This window comes from Gymnoscopelus microlampas (genome assembly GCF_963454915.1).
Source record: "Gymnoscopelus microlampas genome assembly, chromosome: 16".
NCBI classification, from domain to species: domain Eukaryota; kingdom Metazoa; phylum Chordata; class Actinopteri; order Myctophiformes; family Myctophidae; genus Gymnoscopelus; species Gymnoscopelus microlampas.
In genome coordinates this window covers 8901729-8917935 of record NC_139953.1, presented here as the reverse complement: position 1 = coordinate 8917935, position 16207 = coordinate 8901729, and the positions used below count along the sequence as shown (strand labels likewise).

The 16207-nt window shown below is 40.6% G+C and overlaps 1 protein-coding gene across 1 annotated transcript in view; it reads left to right on the top strand.

The window, feature by feature from the left end:
• vta1 (vesicle (multivesicular body) trafficking 1) overlaps nt 1–16207 on the top strand; it is a 131833-nt gene that overhangs the window by 104830 nt on the left and 10796 nt on the right. The window contains exon 7 of the mRNA XM_084082502.1: nt 11021–11098. Coding sequence (XP_083938628.1) covers nt 11021–11098 — 78 coding nt within the window. The remainder of the gene's footprint in view (nt 1–11020; nt 11099–16207) is intronic.

Genomic DNA, 16207 nt, shown 5'->3' with positions numbered 1-16207 from the left:
ATATGCTAAGAGATCTCCATTACAACCCTTAGACTCATAAAGCTGATATTCCAAACAATACAGTGAACTGCCAAATAAATATTTTTTATAAGAACAAAGACAGGTATGGCGTGACCCAGGGTTGTTAAGCTGTGTAAGCTGTGTACACCTGAACATGTATCCCAAAGGAAATATGTTCCTCCATATTAATCATTATGTAAAATAAAATAGATAAGCTGTCAGAATACAAAGGGTTAAACATTTATGATTATGCACAGTGAGAAAACTAAACAGAGAAACGTTAACTAAGTAGACTACTTATTCTAAGGGGAATACTCTTATTCTGAGTAGGTTATGTCACTTCCTGCTAAGTCCTTTTGCACACTGCACAGCATGTCACTTCCTGTTTGGGCACAGCTCAACTGAGTTGCATGCTGTCTGCAGTAACTTGAACAAAAGTTACAGAGGTTGATTAAATTCAAGCTAGAAGCAGTCCAGCTATTGTTTTATGGATTACCAACTCATCTGGATGTATATACAGAGTCCTGACGTCGATGTTTGATGTTAGAGGAGAAATACCAGCATTGGTGAGTTGTTTGTTCACTGCTAATGTTGTTAGCTGGTGATGCTAGTAACACACAGGGACAGGTCATTGACTGAGGCCTATGCTACACGCTAGCATGCTAACTTTGAAGTGGTCAGCTGTAATGAATGAACTAAGTTGATGTTAATTGTATCATTGCACAGCTGGTTCATACTGAATGTTTATGGGAGTAGTGTTTAACACTTATCCTGTGTTTTTTGCACACTGAGATGCACTTTGGTGTAAAAGCTCACTTTGCTCATGTTGTGTGTGTCACCACACAATGAAACTACAGCACCAAATAAATCCATTTCACCATTCTGTGTTTGGATTTTGACACCATTATACAGTAACTGTAAGTCTTCATCAAGTCTTTTTAATATAACATTAAAGGGATCCCTGGTTAATGAGCCAAATATGCCTTAATACATTTTAATTGTCCTCCTTAACTAAAACACCTTAAACAGTGTATTTATTTTAGAAGCAGTTAATATTTTACTCAATGGGGGCAATCTCCTTCTCAAATTGATGATGTCATTTGCCCATGTGTGGTCTACACCAGGGGTTTTCAACCGGTGGTGGTCCGCGGAGGTATTGCAGGTGGTCCCTGGCAAAAAACAACATTTTTTTGTATTTTTTTTTTACTTTTAATAACTTACAGGAGTTCTTACTGTGATATGAAATGTGAACTTACCATAATCACAGTAATCATATTCCATCATATTCAAACAAAACCACTGTATTTTATTAGATATTATATTGATATTGTAGCTATTTTATCCAGCTCCCTCTGGTGCATGAACCCCCCACCACTATTGTGTGGGGTGGGTCTATGATGGACCCACCATGCACAATAGTGGTGGTCCCCAGGTTGCTCTTAGTTAGGATGGTGGTCCCTGGGTCAAAATCAGTTGAAAACCCCTGGTCTACACCACACTCATTCCTGTCATTTTGAAAATGATATGTATTTGGCCGCGGACCCCCAATCTGAAAATGTTTTGCACCAGGGACCCCCAAAATGATATGTATTTGGCCGCGGATCCCCCATCTGAAAATGTTTTGTGCCAGGGACCCCCCAAATGATAAGTTTCAGATGGGGACCCCCTATCTGAAAATGTTTTGTGCCAGGAATTTATGGAAGCATGTGTGCAAAAAAACAAAACATATTTATAATATTGATTTGATGCTCATATTAACCTTTGGAAGTATTAAGTTGGTTTATATTATCACATGCATTCCATAAATAATTTACAGAAAATACACGTTCAGGTAGGTGACAACATTTCAGCCAATCAGGATCAGCTTCATTTTTATTTATTTTTTTGTTCCAGTTCCAATTTTCTCAGCTCATTTCTTTGTGTCACCACTTCCAATTTTACTTGTTTAATGTGTATCCTGACTGAGTTCTCTATCCTGATTGGATACAATTGGTATCCTTACCTGAAATGCCTTTTCTGTTTAATAAATAGCTGGAGACATGGAGACGCCTGTTACTGAACAAACAATCTATAGCAATGAGTACTCAGAATGTAGAGCTATTTAACAATTATTTTGACCAAAGTAAATCACTTACTCTACCTTTAACTGTTTCTAAATTAAATACAATATTTAAGGTGTTTTAAAAATATATATTTTAGTTATAGAGGGCAATTATAATGTACTAGAGTTTTGGGGGGCTATGCCCCCCTCAACCCCAGCCGCGCACGGGGCCCAGCGTGGCCGCGTGTATATTGGGGGACCCAAATCGCCGGAGTAAAACTGTGGAAAAGTTAAAAAAAATAAAAAAAAATGAAAAAAATATATTTTTGATGTTTGAGGGGGACCCCCGCGGACCCCCTGCTGGTCGACGGACCCCCTGTGGAGTGTTGGGACGCGCGGGGACCCCCCTGGAACATGGCGGACCATTTCGGTGTTTCTTTTTTTTTTCATGAAGGTGGTTGCTTGTTTCTGGCGCTGGCTGTGCAAACCTGGCAACCCAGCGCATGCTGCCGCACGTTACACCAGAAATGGTGCCTGGAGAAAATGGTGACCAAAAAAAAAGTTTGGAAAAAAAGGAAAAAACCCCCGCAGCGGCTGGCTGCTGTTGTGGTGATGAGGTCGTGCGCACGGTAAACGGTACGAAGCTGCCTCCCCTTCCGTTTTGTCCGACATTTGGTGAGTAGAATTAATTATGTTGCGCGGTGGAAAAGGTGTAGTGAGCAGTGAGATGTCCCCTACGCGAGGCGTAAATTCAGCGCGGCCGGCGTGGCGAGTCAGTTGGCGACATGTGGTCTGGCGGTGCGTTGTTTATTCGATAACAGAGCTGTGGGGTGTCGACACCGAGGGTGCGGAAGTCGGTCGCCATTTATATAGTTAGATTGAGGCATATTTGGCTTAATAGCCAGGGATCCTTTTAACACCACCATAATACAATATATTTGGATTTCCCTATAGCAATGAGTCTGATTGTAGCCAGTTTTTACCTAAATTTGGGGTCTATATTTCCCCAATACTTCCCCGGTATAATAAACCATCAGTAATTTACAGAAGCATCTATATTTATTTTAGAGCATTCTATATTTCACCATTGTACAAAATCACCTGCAAAGCAGGGTTTTGAAAAGGCTTCCATCATTAATGTCATACAAAAAAAACTATTTGTGGCAGCTGCAGCTCTGTGGTGTGGTGTGGTGTTGGTCATATTATAAAGGAATTATACAACTATCCAAGACTCTTAATTAGGGGTATATAGTAACAAATATATGCTTTTTGATTGTGAGTTCCCTTGTCCTTGTTTAGTCTACAAGCTGTTTAGTCTACAAGCCGTTTGAGACATCACTGTCTCTTCTGGTTCAACTGGGTTAAAAAGCTTCTTAATGGTGCTGTCTTGCAAGTAGTGGCCATGGTAGAAAAAATTGTCCAATGTCACTAGTACCTCCTCTTGAACATGTTTCATGCTGTCTGAATGTCTTTGGAAGATCCTCTGCATTGTGTCTCTCATGGTGTGCAGAATAGCATTTTGGTCATCTAATTGAACTTAAAAATATCTTTAAATCACTTATGTGATCCATAATCAGGTATTTGATTGTTGTCAAAATGGAACGGGCACTGAGTACCCCATTTTAGTATATAATGATAACAAACTTAAAACGATCCTCCGGAAAAAAAGCTGATATTGTTAAAGAGCATACCTTTCTGTTGAACAGTAGAGAGAAAAATGAATAGGTTCAGTTTGTTTTGGAGTTCTTGAGATTTACGATTTATTTATTTATGTTTTACTTGTTGCCCCTGTTGTCGGTGCACACTGTATTAAGACTGAAACTGATTGAACAGCATCTGAAACAGTTTAAGCACCTTTTCCTTGCGCAACATAACATGCTGCATGTCCCTGCTCAAATAATTTCTCTTGGCCCATTGATAAGACATTGTGCATGAGGTTTGAGTCAAAGCAGTTTTTTCAAACAGGGTCATCTAAACTGAACTTCAAAAATGTCTGTAAATCACTTGTGAACCATAATCAGCATCATGAATGTTGTGAAAATGCAATAGGCACTGAGCATCCCATTTTTTTTTTACATGGGTCCTGTCTCAGAATTACAAAATATGGAGTATATTAGAGAGATTTTCTGAGGGTTTATGCCATACGACATGCAGTCAGAGTGAAGTGGCATAGTCTCAATGGTAACATTGAAAGGCTCTGTGCATAATTGTAGTTCCAGGATTCCAGGATGTGGCATACCCGTTTCCTGTTCCGGTTCATTTCCCCATAGGCTTCGTTTGATTGTCTTGGCAGTAGATTTGAAGGTTTTCTATGGTGTTTCTGGTTCAAATCTGTTGAAAGCCAGTCAAATTAACCCCCCCCCCCCCCCCATCTGAAAATGTTTTGCGCCAGGGACCCCCAAAATGATATGTATTTGGCCACGGCCCCCCCTTCTGAATTTTTTCTGTGCCAGGGACCCCCCAAATGATAAGTTTGAGATGGGGACCCCCCATCTGAAACGTTGCTTTGTGCCAGGAATTTATGGAATGCATGTGTGCAAAACAACAAACATATTTATAATATTGATTTGATGCTCATATTAACCTTTGGAAGTATTAAGTTGGTTTATATTTTCACATGCATTCCATAAATTACATCAACTTACAACAGGCATTGTCCCCTATTGAGTGAAAGGTTAAAGGTAGGCTAAGTGATATTTGTTGGTTAAAACAAAACGTTTTGTATTAAAAGGTTAAAGCACCATATTCTGATAGTAATCATTGCTATAGAGTGTTTGTTCAGTCACAGGGGTCTCCCCATCTCTACAGCTCTATAATTAACAGAAAATACACGTTCAGGTAGGTGACAACATTTCAGCCAATCAGGATCAGCTTCATTTTTATTTAAGTTTTTGTTCCAGTTCCATTTTTTCAGCTCATTTCTTTGTGTCACCACTTCCAATTTTACTTGTTTAATGTGTATCCTGACTGAGTTCTCTATCCTGATTGGATACAATTGGTATCCTTACCTGAAAATGCCTTTTCTGTTTAATACATAACTGGAGACATGGAGACGCCTGTTACTGAACAAACACTCTATAGTAATGAGTTCTATCAGAATATAGAGCTATTTAACAATTATTTTGACCAAAGTAAATCACTTACTCTACCTTTAACTGTTTCTAAAGTAAATACAATATTTAAGGTGTTTTAAGAATATGTATTTTAGTTATAGAGGGCAATTATAATGTATATTGAGGCATATTTGGCTTAATAGCCAGGGATCCTTTTAACACCACCATACTACAATATACAACTACAATATATTTGGATTTCCCTATAGCTTTCTGGAAACCCGGGACAACAATTATGCACAGAGCCTATGCCTTCTCATGTACAAAAATAGGATAGTCAATATGGAGTTAATGGAGATTGATGGCATGTACAGTTAAGTGGCTTATTATGTTTTTCTTATCATTAGATGCCAAGAAATTACTTACAGCACCCTTAAGCCAGTGATTCTCAACCTGTAGGCCGCAAGGGCATTGCAAGTGGGCCCCCAATTCATTGGCAAAACACTAATATTATAATGATTAATTAACATTAATGTAAAAATGTGGTTTCTTTCTATAAAACCTTGAAACTGAAACAAAATAGATTTAATGATCATTAAAATAAAGATGCATACTTGACCACTTAGTAGTCAGATGGATGCTTTGGACATTTTCAAGTAGGCCCTGATCTGGAAAAGGTTGAGAACCATTGCTTTAAGCAAATTGTGAAAGTTAAAGCAAATTGTGAAATTGAGCAATGTTATTAAGATTTACTGTAAATGCCTTTATGATTTTGAGAAAGAAAAGCTATGACAACCTAGAATGAAGAAGAATCACCTTGCATAGCTCTTGTTTTAAGATCTTTTCACCTTAATTATGGAAGAAACTACCTGGGAACAAGCTAGTTATGAGTCTATTTGACTTAATGCAGTGCTTGGAATGAGTTTTTACCACTTATTTGAAGAGATTTACAAGCTAGTTATGAGACTATTTGACTTAATACAATGCTTGGAATGAGGTTTCACCACTTATTTGAAGAGATTTACAAGCCCAGTTATGAGTCTATTTGACTTAATCCAGTGCTTGGAATTAGGTTTTACCACTAATTTGAAGAAATGTACAAGCTAGTTATGAGTCTATTTGACTTAATGCAGTGCTTGGAATTAGTTTTTAAACACTTAATTCAAGAGCTTTGCAAACTAGTTTTGAGTTTATAGGACTTAATCCAGTGCTTGGAATGAGGTTTTACCACTAATTTGAAGACATTTACAAGCTATTTATGAGTTTATATGACTTAATCCAGTGCTTGGAATGAGCTTTTAAACACTTAATTCAAGAGCTTTGCGAACTAGTTTTGAGTTTATATGACTTAATCCAGTGCTTGGAATGAGGTTTTAATCACTTATTTAAAGATTTCCCCACTTCCCTAAAGCCTAGATATTTCTTCTACTTTCAAGAATTCTTACCAAGTATAATTCTCTTGATCCACTGACAGATAATTTGTCCTGTTTCTAGTCTATTTCCTCTCAATCCAAGTTTTTTTTTCTTATTTTTAGACTGCCTTTTTTTGCAGTGTACTATATACGCCTGCCGTCGGTTCAAATCACTGTCTGTGACACAGAGTAATATATAAGACAACATTTAAGTAAAGTACTTGAGTAAATGTAGGCTACTTAACGCTGCTCAGCGCGTCTGCAGAGGTGTAAAGTAACTACCCTACTTTACACCTCTGCAGACCATAGACTGTATAGCTGCAGACGCGCTGAGCAGCGTTGCCAGATTCTGCGAGAGAATAAGCAACACTGCTAGTGGCTCCCCTTTGGCTTAGACTTGTCACATGACCTGTCTAAGCCAATGTGGAGCCTAGCAGTGTTGCCAGATTATGCGAGACAAATCAGAAACCAGGTCTATGAAAACAGCCGCACTGTTTATTTCACACAGTATAGGGCAGGCTACTTGATTTCAATAAATGAACCCAGTACATTTTACTGGGTTCCAACTGACACAAAATGTTGATTTATTCATTCTGATCTGTTTGAAAAAAGAAGTATAGGCCTCTATCTTATACATGCCTCCTTTGTCATCATGATTTGTGTGCATGGGGATCTCATCTTAAACAAGCTCAGTGCTTAATGAGTCTTCCAGTTTAGTAGACCTTGTATTGCGAATTTGTACTTCCATGTACTGCTGTTCTCATGTCTTAAGGTCCTTGTCATGCCAAGGACCCCCAAAGTTTGATGTAGGCTACTTGTCTGCAGAACACAGCATTCCATGCGTTTTCTCTCTCTCCCTCCTCTCTGGGGTCCACGGCCAAATACACATAATTTGTGATTTGTGGGGTTCCTGACATGAAGGTGCCCCCCCCTCCTCTGAGTGGAACAACTACCGTAACAGCGGAATTTTACACGTGCGTAATTACGCACATAAGTGCATGTAACATAATAATACACAACGTGTGCTGTACATATAGCTCACTGTAGGCTAACATTCTTGGGGATCTTCTTAGCATTGTGAGCTTGTAGATCGGCTATTTTTGGCAAAGAGCTTGACCGGACCTCTAGTTAGTTATAAATTAAGAATGTATTATTAATGATTTAAAAGCGGGGGGGGGGGTGATCTTTCCACCTATCAGAATAAACCATGGGCCTATTTAGCGCGTGCTGCACATCCCTGCCTGCATGGGTGCACAGTATAGGCAAAGTTCACAGCTCTCCTTCTCTCCTAATTCCCCACAAATAGTCCCCAGCAGCTGGCTGGGACCGGAGAGCAAGCTGCCATTCAGTCATGATTGATTGAGGTGATTGAGATGACATCATGATTTCTCCATGAGTCTTTTAACTTTCGAGGAAAAAAACAACAACAATTAAATAGGTGTGGATGGCTTCAGTCAATGAATCAACAGCGGTCGTTAGCTCCCCACTGGGAGATCAGAAAAACTTGATGGCCCATTCGGCGCACACATCAAAGGTGGTTAGGATCAAAGGCACTTAGTTTGTAGACAGACGCACGAGAGAGAGAGAGAGAGAGAGAGAGCTTGCGCGGGCGTGTTACGACCGCGGACCTTTGACAGACAGACATCCGTCGGAGAACAGTCAGCACCGTCAGCACACTCACTCGCACCAAAAGTAGCCGATCTACAAGCTCACAACACCTCGCAGCGCCAGGCGTTGTGAGCTTGTAGATCGGCTATTTTTGGCAAAGAGCTTGACAGATAGATAGATAGACTGATCGATATACAGACAGACAGACAGACAGACCCATGCAGGGCGTCCGTGGGAGCGCACTCACGCCAATGTGCTAAATTATAATATAATAATAATAATAATAGTAATAATAATAAGGGTAATAATAATAATAATAGCATCAATGTGTTTATTGCACTGCACAGCATTTACGCACAGCCTCGTTTGGTTTGAGACACATGCAGTGTCCACTGTCCAGTCTGGTCTAATATCAAACCAAACCAGGCTGTCGGTGGACAGCTGTGCGCAATCTCATCTCATGGACGCCTCTTGAAGACTTCATTTATGGGCATATGAAGTGGACTACTATAGTAAGTGGACAGATTAAGGTGAAAGTGTAATTTGATCATACTTCTGGTGGTTAGAATTCACGACAGTTGTTGTGAATTAGGTGAGAAAAATCCTTCGATCTGAATGTGGCAATTTGGAGAGCTCCAAGTTGCGCACGGATGCTTAATTTATTTTTCCTAGTTTCTTAAATGCTACAGTTTCTTCGAAAATATGTAATCTCCTATAGTTCACAAGGAGTGGCGCTGTGATGCATCCAAGTTCATGTTCATGTTACCAAGCCATATTGTAGTACAGTCAATAGTAGGCTATTACTAGGCTGCTTTTAAATCTACAATGAAATGACAACGGATCTCCCTCCCATGCGCGTGTCGTTCTGCAATGATTTTTAATTCATTAGAGGCAGCAAATAAGCAACACATTTAACATATTAAGCTCAGATGATTCCAACCAGGAGGAAAGAGACGGGAAGACAGGAGAGAGGAGAGGGAGAGAGACGGTATAATGCTTTTTATTTTATTTTTGTTGCGTGTCGACCTGCGCAGCGCGCCCCATCCCGCACCGCCATAATGGACTCTGAAAGCTTGGCTCATGTGTAGCCTATCATAATTATTCACAAAAGTAACATGGATATATACACTTAGGATTTAGAGAGAACCCTGAACTATTGCGCTTGAGATTTGGGTTCGTTCTGGGTTAAAACTGAATCTCTCCATTGTCTCCAAACTAAAGGCCCAGAATTAATTGGAGACGACAAAAAGAAAGCAGTGCTGTTCACAAAAATGACATATGCCTATGGTTGTGGCAGGTGTAAACTTTAACAATATTTAATAAAGGAGGATTAATGAAGCATTAATACACACATGGTGTTTTGATGTTGGGCTGATTTGACAATAGATCAGATGCAAGTGTCTCATTAATGCGCATGAGATGCTTTACCAAGTATGCCTACATTAATTCACATTCATTGTGATTATATAGTCGGAATGGTGGTGTTTATAAATAGCAATGCGTCACAGTCGGAATAGCGATGTCTTTAAAACAAATAGGAAACATCTCCACTCCGAAGAATGGAAGTCAATCTTCTAAGTGGCGATGTGGAGGAATAGCGATGTGTAACCCCACCTGGAACCCCCTCAAGGACCACTGCACTACAATATATTAGTCGTGAGTGTCTGCCCCTGACATAGGAAATGTATTTATCTATTTTAAAATTAATACATGCGGTTTCTGAAAACACAGTTGTTCCAAAATAACCTAGGAGCCCTCAGCATTCATTTTGGAGCGGTACTTCCAAGACTTGAACTGAAGTTTTAAACTGAACTGAACCATCCCTCAAAAAATGCAGTTCGCAGGGCTCATTTAAAACAGCCTTAAGAATTCACCTTTCTGGAGGCCAAAAGAGGAGGTAGTACCATTTTCCCGGTGAGACAGACAACCCCCCCCAACCCCCCCCCCCCATTTTTTCTGCATTTTTGTTTTGTCTGTACATAGTGTTTTTTTTTCCCTGTATTTTTGTGTTGATATTTGAACTGTTTGGTTGCTATACTATTGAATACCAAGGACCCCAATGGAAACAAACAAACTTTTTTGGACGGACGTTTTAGACATAGTATTATAAATGTAATTGTGCTGTTTACATTTTTTGCCTAACAAAATATTCAATCAATCAGTCAACTCTCGGTTCGTCTCACGGTGCTACCAGAGATGTCTCCTAAATGATTACCGTGGATGTCACACAGACAGACTTTTAACACATCGGGTACCGAACACGGTCTGGACCGTGTTTTCACATAGTAGCGATCTGGTGCCGAACACGGTCCGAACTGTGTTTGGTGTCTTTTTGTTTTTTTTGTTTTTTTTCCATACGGGAGGGGCTGGAGCAGCTTTGGGATCACCCACGGTGAATCTGAGAAGGATGGGCCAGATGCATCATCGTGTCAAAAAACATGGCGCACATCCGCTTCCGCTCTATTTCCTTCTCTAAAACCCCTATAACTCCGAAACTTTTTACTCTGGGGAAAACGACTCATCTTGTGTGCACGATTGCTCCGCCATTGTTGCTCGCGTGAGCGATGTTATCGTTCCAGGCGTTAGCCAGTACCATCGGGCAAAATGGAGGCATGCTTTTTTTTCTCATGGAATGCACGTCGTGGATTCTACAGCTTAAGCAGCGCTGCGCAGCTCAACGGTGAGATTTCGGCACCGAACGTAATCTGTTATTATAAAATGCTGGCACCCGATGTGTTAAGAGACAGATGAATACGTTTGGTTTGCCCTTGCAGGAGACCCCCCCCCGGGTTCATTATTTTCATCAGCCGCGTCGTGTGTCTTTCTTGGTCCATTTATCTCGAGTGAAGCCGCGTCCAAAATGTTTGTCCTGTAACGTGGTTTTCGGTTTGGTTCTTGTGCCGCAGGGGAGTCCGTCAAACCAGTGCCTGTGCCCAGATCCATGCCCGCTGTGGACCCCTCGCTGCTCGCCGCCAACCTGGAGGGTACGGACACACACACACACACACACACACACACACACACAGTGCAGACAGACACCAACACAGTGTTCACACTGGGGAATAAACTAAAAAGTAAACACAGCACGTAATGCATGTACATGAAGAAATGCATAAACACACACAAATCACCTCTGTGTCTGTATTGTCCTCGTATGCGTTGTGTTTTGTTTTGTGCACGTCGAATGAATATGTATTTGCGCTGCAGGGCAAGAACGTCCCATATTAGCAGCAGCAAGGTATTGGACTTGAAAGCACGTACATTACACAACACGCAGGCGTTGAAAAACCACACACACAAACGTACACACACACACACACACAGAATCACAGTAACTGTACACATCATTAAGTGCAACAGTTTTGGCATGGCGGAGAACAATGAGAGGCGTGACGTGGTACTTTGACACAGACACGTGCACACACGCACACACACACACACACACATTTACACATTTACACATCTCACTTCTAAAGACACATAGTTAGGTGTGTAACGTCAACAGACTTTGTCCATACACCCCCTCCTCTCATCTTTCTCTATTTCTTGCTTTGCCCCCTCCCTTTTCTGCACTCACTGCAGCAAAAAGAAAAAAAAAGTAAAGAAAGAAAGAAAAAGAAAAATCACATTACGGCACACAGAAACCACCAGATAATGACTTACTTGTGTGCGTAACGCGTTTGCGGTTGCTGACAGGATAATGGCCGTGTGCACGGGGGTGGGTTGTGCGCTATAGCCGGCCGCGGTGGAGAACTTTTGCCTAACTTTTGCGGTGCAGCGTGCACGCGTGCAGGGCTCGAAAACGCCAGACTTACAAGCTCACGATGCGTCGCGGTCGCGACGCATTGTGAGCTTGTAAGTCTGCCGTTTTCGACCGTGAAAGTATTCAAACGGGGGGATTTAGCCTTCGCTTGTTGAAAGCCAGCGAGAGCGTACAGACAAACGGAGCAGGGGGAGATCTGAGCCACAGACACCGCACTGATCTGGCAGCCCTGACGCAGCCTTCATTATGGGAATAGATGAAGAAGAAAAAAGAGGGAAAAAGGCCTGACAGAAAAAAAAAGTTTTACCAATTTGGGCAAGACAAGAAAACGAGTCAAAAGTGAGCGGAGAGATTTTGCGAGAGGACGCCGAGCACAACTGTGTTTCTTCAAACTTTAAATTAATAGCAGCGTCTTACCGGGTGCAAGAAGTCGAGAAAAGCTCATTTACATTCTCATTACCGGAGAATGCCAGCTGTCACGGAAATAGCATTCTTTCAACCCACGCCGTGTCTATTTTGGCCATTTCATTATTGTCAAAAATAGCATATTTACAAGCTCAAAGAGCGTCGCGCGTATTTGATGAAGTATGTAAGGTTAGGCAAGGCAGGTTTATTTGGATAGCACATTTCAACAACAAGGCAATTCAATGTGCTTTACATCAATATATTATGCAAAGGAAACGCATTGTAAAATGACATTAGCAAGCATACTGTAAACTAAAGAAGTAAAACATTTGACAGAAAAATAAGTACAATTACAGTGCAAGAAGATTAACTTAAAAATCTCAAAGAAAGTTGGCGGCAAACAGAAAAGGTTTTTAGCTGTGATTTAACCCATTAAGACCGGGAACGCATGCATCTGTGTAACCGCTTTACCCATTATTTTACAGCTTGGCTATTCGAAAATAGCAGATATACAAGCTCATAGCGCGGCACCGAGTGCCGCACTATGAGCTTGTAGATCTGCTATTTATGAAAATAAATCATGAAAATGGGTGAAAATCTATAATTTTTTAGTTTTAAAGCGAAACATTTTTAACTCCGATCTGTGCTTACTTTGAGATGGGGGGTCCGCGGCCAAATACATTTCATCTTTGGGGTCCTTGGCATGGAAAAGGTTTGAGAACCACTATTATAACAACATACGTTTTTTCAAAAAACTGTTAAGATTTAGAGGACATTTGTAGAATCCCCAGAAGCAAAGATTAAGATTTTTGCGTAAAACAATTTAGCTTTCACATTTTTCACGATCTTTCTAAAATAGCAGATCTACAAGCTCCTCGCTATGAGCTTGTATATCTGCTATTTTTGAATAGCCCAAAGAAATCTAAAAATGACACACAGATGCGTTCCCGGTCTTAATGGGTTAAACGAAATGGGAGTTGCAGTAGACCTGCAGTTTCGGGGATTTGTTATATAGGGCTTAAGAAGTTAATGCACTTTTCTTTAGCTGGCAACGGCCCAGCATACAGGTTTCGCCACGAAAGCCTTCCTCAGCGCTATACCTGAGTCAAGAAATCAGCCAAAGTACTTTAACTGTTGTCATCGCGTGTGTTCCAATACGACTGATAACGGTGGCAGGATACTAAGAAGACCGTGTGGGTCCCAGTAGCGAGGAGGTCCCTCACCACTTTGTTTAACCCATAGATATTCAACTGGCGGCCCGCGGGCCACGTGCGGCCCGCGAGGAGCTTCCTTGTGGCCCCTGGCCATATTCAAAAAAAAAAAAAAAAAAAAAAATATTTTTTTATTTTTTTATTTTCATAATTATTATTTATTTTAACTTTGATTTATGTTATCAAAGTTAAAACAGTACAAATTATTTATCCTTCATTAGTTCTTGAAAGGCCATCTTTCATTGGAACTTAACTTAGAACCTTAAATAGAACCGAATTAGACCGAATTAGACCCGAAAAAAGGTTGATTTATATTGGTCAAATAGAACCGAATTAGACCCGAATTAGACCGAATTAGACCCGAATTAGACCCGAAAAATTTCGCGCGCGTGCGCTTTGCGCACGCGCGCAAATTGTGTGCGCACATGCACGCGCGCACATGCACGCGCGCTGCGCGCGCGTGCATTTGCGCTGTGTGGCCCCCGACTCCAAGTTATTTTACAGTTGTGGCCCCCTGCCTAATCTAGTTGAATACCCCTGGTTTAACCCATTAAGACCTGAGACGATTCTTAACTCATTGAGTGCCATTAACGTGTTTCACGTGTTTTACCGCTATGGTGCAACGTGCCATTAACGTGTTTCATGTGTTTTTGAAAAAAAATAGGAAAAAAAATTAAAAAATAAAATAAAATAAAAAATATTATTAGTATTTTTTTAGAACCCAAGATATCATTATCTGAAGATTTGCAGCTCCATCCACTCCTTGTTTAACTTATAACTGAAAAAGGCTGTATCTCGCTTCCTAAGCACTTTTTTTTTACTTTGGAAAAAAAAAAAAAAATCGTAATGGCCAGAAATAGCCAGAAATAATTTGGGCACTCAATGAGTTAAAAAGGTTTTTAAAAAAAACAACAGTTTTTTTGGGGAAAAAAAAAATGTTCAAGATTTTTCAAAAATAGCCAAAGAAAGTGACACAGATGCGTTCCAGGTCTCAATGGGTTAAAGTTCGAGGCTATAGAGAGAGATGAACAGGCTTGTTCATGACGGTCATAGCTCAGAGAGCTTGTTGCAGAGCACTTAAAACGGAAAAGTGGCCATTAATGGAAACCGAGACTTTAATTACGGCCTTGCTGAGCCATCAGAGAGCCCCCTAAGAGAAATATTTACCGCTCTTAAAGGTAGTGTGTGAATCCTTCACCCTTGAAGTTGAGTCGTTCCTGTTCCTCTGCTTGTTTAGACTGCAGGACGCTGTGTGGCGCTAATGTACGTGTGATATACAATGAGACGTTTATACTGTATACTGTAGCACTGATGGTATGTAAGTGGAGGGGGTTAACGCCAGCGGTGTAAAGTAACTAAGTACATTTACTTAAGTACTGTACTTAAGTGCAATTTTGAGGTGTTTGTACTTTACTTGAGTATTTCCAATTTCCAATACTTTGACTTCTACTCCACTACATCTCAGAGGCAAATATTGCACTTTTACTCCACTACAATTATTTGAAAACTCTAGTTACTGGTTACCTTGCAGGTATAAATATTACATTATGAAACATGCATTAACCACTTCTGCCCTATTTTATACCGAGGCTATTTGAAAATAGCAGATCTACAAGCTCACAAGTGAGCTTGTAGATCTGCTATTTTCAAACATTTTAGTACTTTTACTTTTGGTACTTTAAGTACATTTTGATACCTTCACTTTTGTACTTTTACTCAAGTAAAATTTTAATTCCGGACTTTTTGCTTGTAACAGAGTACTTCTACATTGCAGTATTGATACTTTTACTTAAGTAAACATTTGAGTACTTTTTTCACCACTGACACACACGCACACGCACACACACACACACACACACACACACACACACACACACACACACACACACACACACACACTGCAGTACAGACATCCTGTTAGTGTCATTTTAACAGCCGTAGTATCAGGTTATACCTACATGCTTAGTGGTCACCTGTGGTACTTCTTGTAGCGGTTCTATGAGCAGATAGATTTACACGTTTACCGTTTCATCCAGTTAAACCCTATATACTTTGTTTTAACGGGGGTCCCCCTGGGGTCTGTCCCTGGAACATTCCATTTCCCCCCCTCTCTCTACATCAGCTCTCTTTGCCCCAAAAATAGCCTGATCTGCTATTTTCACCAACTTTTTTTCTTTGCCTCATTATGACATTCCCAGAGCAGAGATGCTAGAGTTCCAAGTGGGTACGATGACACGGTGCCACTGGGCGGATAATGTGGACAGAGACACAGTCCAGTAAATAAGAGCTCGCACAGCACCCAGGCCACCTTGTCCTGTCAAAGACCCACTGAGCGAGACAATGGACCCCTGGCTCTACCTGTCCATTCCAAGTCTTTCTGGAGGAGAGAGCATGCAGCTAAATGACAAAGGAATTATACAAAGCACAAATCTTGACAAGGGTGCGGCAGTATTGTTAAAATCATTTTAAAAAACAGCAAAAATAGCAGATCTACAAGCGCGAAACACTGCATGATTATGCGGGGGGCACTTTTTTTTCAAGAAGGGAGCATCGCATTGCATCGCATAATATTTCTTAACTTAACCCGCAATTTCACCGCCTAAAATCAAGGATTTTAGCCTGCATAATCAAGGATTTTTGCCCACATTTTTTTTAACCCATTAAGACCTGAGGCTATTCTTAAAAATGTTTTCTATGTTTTCAAACAGTTTTTG